Source organism: Arachis hypogaea, chromosome 1, assembly GCF_003086295.3.
Source record: "Arachis hypogaea cultivar Tifrunner chromosome 1, arahy.Tifrunner.gnm2.J5K5, whole genome shotgun sequence".
In the NCBI taxonomy this organism is placed as follows: Eukaryota; Viridiplantae; Streptophyta; class Magnoliopsida; order Fabales; family Fabaceae; genus Arachis; species Arachis hypogaea.
The window spans coordinates 60,529,373-60,539,355 of NC_092036.1; the positions used below are offsets into that span (position 1 = coordinate 60,529,373).

The following is a 9,983-nucleotide window of genomic DNA, read 5'->3' on the forward strand; positions in this document are numbered from 1 at the left end:
CGCATAAAACATACAAATATTCAGAAATAATTCCAAAATTGCTATAGTAAAAAATCAGTTCTAATAATACTTTTTAATTATAGAATGAAGTTATTTACATACAACCCTTAATCATTGTATTCTTATTGATTTTTGCTTTGATATTATATATAATAATATATATTTTCTATATAGGAAAATTTTCACATTTGCTTTAATGAAACATGGGTATAGCAAATACGATTTGGTCAGATTTGTCATGTTGTATAAAATGAAATTTCAGATACAACCTTAAAATTTGTTCAAAAAGACAAAAAGGGCAATTGTTAAGACGGCTAGGTTGAGCTTAGATGACTGCATGGAGAAGTCACTAAAGTTGAGTTTCGCAAAGTAAGCCACATATAGCGTAAAGCAGTTGGACTAAATACTAATCATGAATGGGCCTAGCGAAATGTGAACAAAACTATCGATAGGTGCAATAAAGTCCCATTAGGGTTGTAGCCGAGTTCATTTTGATCACAATGAATGAATCCTCACTTTATGTATTGAGTTTGGTGTTTTTAATGGAATTAATAATTTATATTATAAAAAAATAACAACAGTAAATAAAATAAATTTTAATTAAAAAACACATGTTGAAAATTATATAAAACTAAACAAAAAAAATAATAAAGCTCTATAAAAAAATATGTATTAATAAAAATGATTAAAAAATTATATAAACCATGAATACTAAAAATTTTATTATATGTACAATAATATGCATTAGAGAACATAAAAAAATTCTAAAAAAAAACATTCATACTATAAAAAAAATAAATAAATAAATGATAAAAAAAATAAAAACTTATAAAAGAATACTAAAAATAATAGTCTAAAAAAATATTTTTTTAGAAAGCACGACATAAAAAATATAAAAATTCATATCGCTTATTATAAATAAGATTAAATGATAAATTAGCAGAAAAAATAAAATTTTTCAATTATTTTTCAATCTAATAATTAAATGAAAATGTAAAAATTATAATTCGTTGCTTTGAATTAAAATGTGTTTAAAGAAAAATTTTTCAATTTGGTTACGAAAGCATTTACCATTCAACACTCAAATTCAATTAGGAGTACACTATAAGAAAGAGGAGAAAAAAAATGATTGATGAGTTTTTTTGCGATTTTTTTCTTTTTTTTTTAAATTTTTCTATTTACTTATTATTTTTATTTCATTTATTGTGTTGAGCTCTCTTGTTGAAAAAAAAAACACTCAAACTCAATCTCATTCAATAGGTTACTAATTAAATATTTCACATATATTTTCTTATGCAAGAGAACTATTACTATCAAGATCATTAATTTTTTAAGTTCACATTAATTTTTTTAAGCTCAGCCATTTTGCTTTTATTCTCACCTAACATTCAGTTTTTTTTAACATTCAACATACAATAACATAGCAACTCCAATAAAGCTTAATTAATAATTACTATGCGTACAACTACAATTATCACTACGCAAACCATTCATTTTTAGCATCATTAAAGGGTTTAACAATAACTTTTAAAAAGAATTTTTTTATTTTAATAAATTAAATAAATATTTTATTTATTGAAATAAATAATTGTAAAAATTATTACAAAAGTACGTCAATCAATTTTATCTCGTTTATACTATAAACGAGATAGGTATATTTTTTCAATTTTTATATATCTCGTTTACACTAAAATTATCTCATTCACAGTATAAATGAGATATGTGTATTTCTAAATATAAAAATATAATTTTTGAAAATAATAAAAAATATTAATAATTTAAATTAAACCAAACTCTTACAAATAGAACGTTTCAAATAACTCAAATGGCAACTAAGTTGGGTTGGTCTAGTGGTTAGCTCACTAGTCTGCTTAAGCGTGCATGCCGCAATCCATTGGCCAGCGACAAACCCTTAAATGGAGCTCAGTACCGTGGCTGATTAGTTCTTAACCTGTCGGATACCGTGGGAAACTCCGTCAACAAGTAATAGCTCAAATGACATAGTCTTCCAATTTTTTCTATTATTTGAAATGTTCCATTTTTAAAAGTTTAGTCCAATTTAAATTATTAATATTTTTTATTATTTTTAAAAATTATATTTAATTATTTATAAATACATATATTTCGTTTACAGTAAATAAATATAATATAAATTGGTAAATACGCTACAAATTATTTATTTAAAAAAATCTTTATTTTGTGATGGTATATTACCCTATTTCAAATATGGGTCCACTAAGCCGACAAATTTCCTCTCAAGTTTGGCTAAGAAAAAGGACACATAACGTCATTTTCATAAGTATAAAACGGGTTAAGGAAATGACCAGTGCTAGGATCTACCTGCACTCTTTCTCTCAATAGTCTACAGCATTATTTAATCACACATCTGCACCATCTAAATATTATATTATATATTTTAACGCCTCTCCTCACTGGCATAGCAGTAAGGCAATAAAGTACAATGACATATGTGAAAGCTTTCCTATAATATATGTGTGTCTAAAAATAAGGCATGTAATGATAATGACAATAGTTTCTTTTTTTTTTTGGTCTTGGACAATAGTTTCTTGATTGCGTCCATCTTGGGTTGAGTTAGACTAAAGATTTAACTTTGCCCCCAAATTAAGCCCAACGTAAATGTATTCTATTTTAGAATGAATCACGTTCGTAGTAGTCTAACAACTCAACATTACTTCACAAACGTAAGCCATTATCATTATTTTTATTTGGGTGATGCTAGGTACCAAGAAATAATTATAATATAAAAATATTATATAAAAATTTTTATTCTTTTAATAGATAAGTGATATATTTTTTTATTATTCATTCTCTTTATTATCTATTTTTTTTACATGCTTAAAATTATTAATCTTCTTTTTAAAATCAATTTTAGTTTTTTTAAATCAAATTCTTAACATCTCTTAATCACATTATTATCCATTAAAATATAATTTCTCTGTAGAAATTATAGAGGTTAAATTAAAAAAATTTAACAACAACTATTATACAACTCATATTTTATATATAGACTATTAAAAAAAATAAAATATAAAATATAAACAAAAATTAAAAAATAAATTTTTAAAAATAATTATTAACTCATCATATTAAAATTAATAAATAAGTATATGTATAAATATTAAATAAAAATATTAAAATAATTAAAATTATGACATATTAGTGCACATATGAGATAATTTGAAGAATACAATAAGACGCATAGTTTAAAATTTGATAATATTAATCATAATAATTTATTAATTATAGACATCATATGTATGAAATTATGAATATTATGAGTACAAAATTATGAATGTTATTAATATGAAATTATGGATGCTATGTGTATGAATTTATGGATGTTATGGGTAAATTTATCATTTGAATAAATTAATTTAAGAATTTGATATTTTTTCAAATTCAATTATGATTTAAAAACATCTGTGTTAATTTGATAGTTACTTATGCAATAACTAAAAAAAATTGTATAAATGTAATATCTAATAAACATGAATTTAATTTTTACATGTTAGTTTTATGTAATTATGAATGTTATATATATGAACTTATGAATGTTATGTGTATGAACTTAGTTAGTATAGTATAATTATAAATGCACATAAAAATACAAAAAAATTATAACAGTTCATTACCATGCCTCATCAAAATTAGTGTGGTTTTTCATATTCTTGAAAATTGATTGCCTGACAATAATATCATCGAGTGAGTCCGTCTGTTGTTCAAATTATTCTTCAACTCCTTCTGACATAGATACCGTATTAAGGTCGAATTCAAATGTCATTATTTACAACGATAAATGTGACTTCTTGTAAATTTCCTTAGCCTATCCTAATTGTGCTTATCATTGAACTAGAGTTGTGATTCTTGACCTCTGAAGGAGTATACAGCCTTCATGATTCTTCTAAAAATAATAAACCTATTAAACAAGGCTTTTATGTTTGCTAAATCTTAGAATGATAATAAATAAAATAAAGGAATTAAAAATTAATTACAATTAAATTCATTTAATGAATATTATTATAACAGTATTTTATTATTATTAGTATGAGTAAATAGCCATTTCTGACCATGAAAAATTTATATGCTCACAAAATGACTATGAAAAATTAAAACTAAAATTACACCTATACAAGATAAATTTTATACGACAAAAACAACCAATAATTAAATTTTTGTTTGTAATTCCATAAATTCCCTCCTTCTTTTCTCTTCCTTCTTCATCTGCTTTCTATAACCATTACTAACTCCACTGTAAATTCATTGTTCCACCGAATCTACTTTATTCCCACCTTTTCCAAACATCTCCACCTTGCCAACAACCACCTTATTCTTCTCCTCTCTTCTCCCAAACCCAAAGTCCCATTCAATCCTCATTCCTTCATATTATGCATTCAAACCCAAGCCCCTCAAAACTCTCACCATCACCAGACTCAACACTTTGTTTATTCCCAAATCCTACGGTGGCGATGTCTTTTCTGCCGTCTCAGCTTCCTCTGTTATAAACACAACCGCCGCATTGTCTTCCCGAAAACCTCAGGTCACGCCTCTAAAATGACGACACACTCCATGGCCTTTTCCTCTTCTCCTTCTCCTCAACTCTCACCGAAATCGCTGACTTGTAGGCTACAATTTCGTCGTCATCAACATGGAGCACGGCCATGGCGGAATCTCTGACGTGCTCCCCTGTCTCCACACTTTTGCAGCCATCGGCACCAGCACCGCCGCAATCTTCCGCATTCCTGAGAGCTCCGCCACTTGGACTAAGAAATCCCTTGACTTACGAACACAGGGGGATCGTGTTTCTAATTATCGATTCCACAGAATCCGTCATCGACATCGTGTCGTTCTTCCGGTTTCCTCCCATCGGGATCCATGGCTTGGCTCACTCCGTCGTCCAGGCTTCTGGTTACGACATAGATGAAGGTTACCTTGGTAGTTACCAAGAAGAGATGTTGATTATGTTCCAAGTTGAGTCTGTTGAGGGAGTGAAGAATGTTGGTGAGATTTTAGCCGTTGATGGCATTGATTTCATCCAAATGGGATCGTTGGATCTGAGTGCGAGTATGAGGTACTTGTGGGACCCAGGAAATAGGAACGTGAGGCAGTTAATGAGGGAGGCTGAGGCTAACATTCTAAAAAGGCACAGCGGTGGTGGCTTCGGCATGGGGACTTATTTGTCTGGGTTTGCTATGCTGCATGATAGATCAAGGGATCTCAATTCTCAAGTCACGTGGGTGTCACATGGTGTTTGATATTGTTGATGTTGGGTTGTTTAGAAGCGCTGCTGTGGAAGATGTGAAGAAATTCAGGTTGAGTTTGATTGATGAAAAACATGATAGTGAGGAGGAAGAGGACAAAAATGGTGCTGAAAGAAAGATGAGAAAGAAAGAGAAAAGGCGAAGGTATTTATGGAATTATCAATTAAAATTAAGGTGATTTCTTCCAAACACATGTCAATTTTGTGGGTAAATTACCCTTGCATATGTGTCATTATCCCAGCCATTGATAAAAAAATTTTCAACCTTTCATTAATTTATTCATTGGTTATAGAAAAAGTCTTTAATGAACATATACCATAACAGATACTACATTAATTAGTGTATATACATACTGTATAGTGTATTGAGAAACATTTGCAATTATAGTTTATAATCTCTAACTTGTTTTTTATTTTAAAAAATACCCTCCATCTCTTCCTGAAATTCAACGTGCATCTCTCAGAACTTGGAAAACGCATAGCCTCCAGCACTGAAATTTGTTATCCTAGTACCCACTATCCAACCCTGTTTGGTTTTTTTTGCCTTCGTTTTATACCCAGCGTCCATTTAGCAAGAATGATCTCCTTCGAGTAACAGGAGCCAGAACTGGTACTCTGGTTTCATCGGCTAGGCATCGACGTAAACTGAAGAGAGGGGCGAATGCTAAACTGATGTTGTGATGAAACTGTGGCTGGTGGAAGCTGGTTTACCATCCCCATTTTTCGGCTGCCTTCGAATTGGGTGCGTCGGATTAGGTAAGGTCACCTCCCTCTAGGAGTGCATTTTTTATCCGTTCAAGCTCAACCTTTGGTTGTCATCGAGGTATGTCCGATTAAGTTTTTTTGTTAATCCATATTAGTTTAATTTTGATGATAGTCTATGCCTTTTCAACAGTTCTCTATTTATGGTGTTGGGTTGCTACTCTGGAATTTGGAAATTAAGTAACATTATCCAATTCTATGCAGTGGCTAGGTTTGGGGAATTGAAATTAAAATCTTATACTGGGGTTGTAAACAATTAGGTTAGTTTAATTGGGTTTGGTTCATTTAATTTTACATGCAGCTTAGTTTAGCTTCCTGTTGTTGTTGCCATTGGCTCTGTTTATTGACATTTTTGGGTAAAATTATGGCAGGCGTAAAATGATGTCTAGAAACGAGGATGATGTCAAGAATGATTCTGATAATGATTTGGGTGATGATTTCGACTATCAACCGAATGCAGAAGATGAGGCTGAAGATGACAATGTGGATTCGCTGGATTCTACTAGTAAGAGTAAGAAGTTTGTGGTGTAAAAAGGATAGCGAATTTAATGGTGGATGATATTTGGAACCTGGAGTTTAGGACAGAGGATGAGGCTTGCCAATTTTATAATGCTTATTCTTGTTGGCATGGATTTGTAACGAGAAAGGATGACGTGGTTAGGGATAATCAAGGTAGAATCATTAGTAGGCAACTTGTTTGCAATAAGGAGGGCAGGAGGAATATGAGGTATCTTGATCTGGATGATAAATCAAGGGAGGCAAGGTCACTAACACGAACCAAGTGTCCGGCTTGGCTTAGGGTAAAGCTTGACTACGGCTGCGGTAGATGGAAGGTATCATGTTTTGTGGAATCTCACAACCACGATCTGACGCCACCCCAATTTGCGCATCTGGTTCCGGCCAATTGTCGTCTCACTATTACTGATAAAGTCCAAGTGGAAAATCTTCATAATTTTGGTGTCAAGACCTACAATATTATGGGGTATCTTGCGTTCCAAAAGCGTAGATATCGTCATGCAGGTTTCACACGCAAAGATTTGTACAACCACATTGATCATTATCATCGGTCAAAAGTTAAAAATGGGGATGCCAATGCGGCAATAGACTATTTGATTGGCAAGTCAAACAACGATCCGCTATTCTTTGGGAAGTATACGTTCACCAGTGATGACAGGCTCGAGCATATTTTTTGGGCAGATGGGCAATCAATTGTCGATTATCACTACTTTGGAGATATTGTTGCCTTTGATTCAACGTACAAGAAGAATAAATACAACAAAACTTTGGTCATTTTCTCTGGATGCAATCATCATGGGCAGACTGTTATCTTCGGCTCTGGCCTACTATCCGACAAAACCACAGAGACGTATAAGTGGTTGCTGGAAACATTTGTTGAAGCGATGTGTGGGAAAAGTCCTAAAGTAGTAATAACTGAAGGAGACCTTTGAGATGCAATCAAGAATGTTCTTCCTGATGCGACCCATCGGTTATGCGGAAGGCATCTTCCGAGAAATGCCTGTGAAAATATAAAGAATCCTAATTTCCTACGCGATTTTAAGGGTCTTATATACGATAATAACGACCACAAAGACTTTGATCGGAGATGGGCAGCCATTTTGGATAAGCACAACCTTGCTGGAAGTACCTGGATGGAAAAGATGTACGAAACTCGTGCGATGTGGTCCCATTATTTCCTCTGGGATAAGTTTTTCGGTTACATAAGGACGACCTCACAGTGTAAAGGTATAAATTCTCTCATCCGATTTTATGTTAATCGCAAGAACACCCTCATTGAATTCATGCATAACCTGGATAGGGCCTTAAAAGAGTATAGAAACAATGAATTAATAGCTAACTTTAAGTCTCAGTGCTCAGAGCCAGTGATGATTACCTCGTTGGAGGTATATGAAAGATCTGCATCATGTTATTTCACTCGAAACATTTTCAAGGAAATTTGTAATGAGATTCAGAGGGCAGGGGCTTTGAATATCAAGGTACTAAGCACAACCTTGGACAAGGTAGAGTTCAGTGTGACTGCTCTCGGAGACTCGGCCAAAGATCGACAAGTGGAAGTCGATAGAAGTAAGAATCTGTTCTCGTGCTCGTGCAAGCTATTTGAATCACGTGGTATTCCCTGTAGTCATGTTTTCTATTCCATGAAGTTCGAAAACATACTTGAGTTTCCAAATTCGTTGATCTACAAAAGATGGACAAAGAATGCAAAGAATGAATTTATTAGCTTAGAAATGCTTGTGAATGATGACGTCGAAAAGGTCTTAAAGTTTCGAGTTGGTGCATTGGCATCGAATTGCAACAAGCTATGTGATATTGCTTGCAAAGATCTTGTAGACTTTGACGAAATCCAGTCTAAACTTGTGAAGTTAGTTATCCGCCTGCAGTCACGCAAACAAGGCAAGTCAACTCCTAATGTTAACGTGGAAGGCATCAACGATCCCTTTGTTGTCAAAAGCAAAGGAGCCCCTTCCAAGAGGTCTTCTTGGAGGAAGAAGAGGGCATGCTCTAATTGCCACAAGTACGGTCATTACTACAAGCACTGTCCAGATCTGATGCAGCATAGTATGCAAGGTAATCCTTGCGATTGATCAGACACCAATGCATCAACGAAGGACTAAGGTTTTAGTCCAAAAAGGTTTGCTAATATTCTTGGAGGTCATTCTCAGTTAAGTCCGAACATCATTCAGGACCTAAGACCAAGGTACAATTTGTTTATTCTAACTAAGCTGATGTTGGGAAATATTCTTCGGTGGGTGTCCCTTTAAAAATCATTAAACTATTAATATGTATTTCTCTATTTGTGCAGCCTTTTAAAAAGGGTGGATCAAGGAAATTTACAACGACAGGTATGAGGAACCGGAAGGGTAACGACAACACATTTGATGAGGTAATTTTTGTGAATGTAAACCTTTGATTTTCGTCACATGAACTGGGTAAATTAATGAAGATGTCCTTCCTATTGTTTAAAAAAAATTATAAAATAGTGGAGCCTCCATGAAAGCAGTGAATCCATTGACATCACATCCATGAATGGATTTTTCAACAAAAATCTCTACTCGTTAACACAGGTGCGATGCGTAAAACTCCTTTTAACCACTTTGCGATGAATGAACATTATGCCTTTATGAACGATTATGGTTTCTGATTGGCGATAATCATGTTATAACCAGGTGAAGGAGTCACAGCAGGACAAGGTACATTCATTCACAAACTATGAATGCTTTAATGATGTCATGGATGAAAAATGTGACACACCACATGTGCAGAACGATGTCCGAGATCTGTTACCATCTTCAATGCCTTGTGGAAACAAACAAGGATCGTATATGGCATTGTTCGTGTCGATGCATAGGACACTTTGACCAATTGGAAGAATTAGTCTTCTGAATTTAGTGCAACGCAAATATGTCCATAAGGAGTTTTAATTGTGAATATGAGGACACTTTGACCAATTGGAAGAATTAGTCTTCTGAATTTAGGACACTTTGCTATTGCTTGGTATTGAGGAGTTTTAATTTGTAGTTATTTACATTAACTGTGAATATGTCTATTAGGATGATAATTATGTTCAATAATATGTATGTGTTTTGCTTACATTGCTGTACTTTAGTTGCAGTTAATTGTGGTTGAATTTGGGGTAAGGAGTTCCAACCATTGTAATTATGCAATATAGTTGCTCTAATAGAGTTGTGTTAATGGATTTTTTTTCCTACTTAGTGCATTTGATTTAGCAACCAAATTATTAGCTTGAATGGGTCGTAGTCTCCAGGGTTAATGTTTGGTTGATGGTTGTAAATCTCTTTTGTTACTTTCAGGTTGTGAACCTCTTTTGTTATTATGAATTTCCTATCGTCATCGCAAATTTTTTTAGGAGAAATGACACCTTGTGTATGAAAGTAGTTTCAAATATAGCGAGTGTTTCTTATAC

The 9,983-nt window shown here is 32.8% G+C and overlaps 2 protein-coding genes and 1 pseudogene across 2 annotated transcripts; all 3 read left to right on the forward strand.

Annotated features, from left to right (window-relative positions):
* The first annotated feature begins 4,651 nt into the window (after positions 1-4,651).
* On the forward strand, positions 4,652-6,571 carry LOC112730330 (uncharacterized; annotated as a pseudogene).
* Positions 6,572-6,588: 17 nt separating this feature from the next.
* LOC112730411 (protein FAR1-RELATED SEQUENCE 5-like) lies at positions 6,589-7,488 on the forward strand. Its single transcript, XM_025780521.1, has one exon. The coding sequence runs from the start codon at positions 6,589-6,591 to the stop codon at positions 7,486-7,488; it is 900 nt and encodes a 299-aa protein (XP_025636306.1).
* Positions 7,489-7,689: 201 nt separating this feature from the next.
* LOC112730488 (protein FAR1-RELATED SEQUENCE 9-like) lies at positions 7,690-9,417 on the forward strand. Its single transcript, XM_025780601.1, has 4 exons — positions 7,690-8,626; positions 8,743-8,756; positions 8,862-8,942; positions 9,226-9,417. Exons 1-4 carry the CDS (start codon positions 7,690-7,692, stop codon positions 9,415-9,417), a joined length of 1,224 nt encoding a protein of 407 aa, XP_025636386.1.
* Positions 9,418-9,983: the final 566 nt, after the last annotated feature.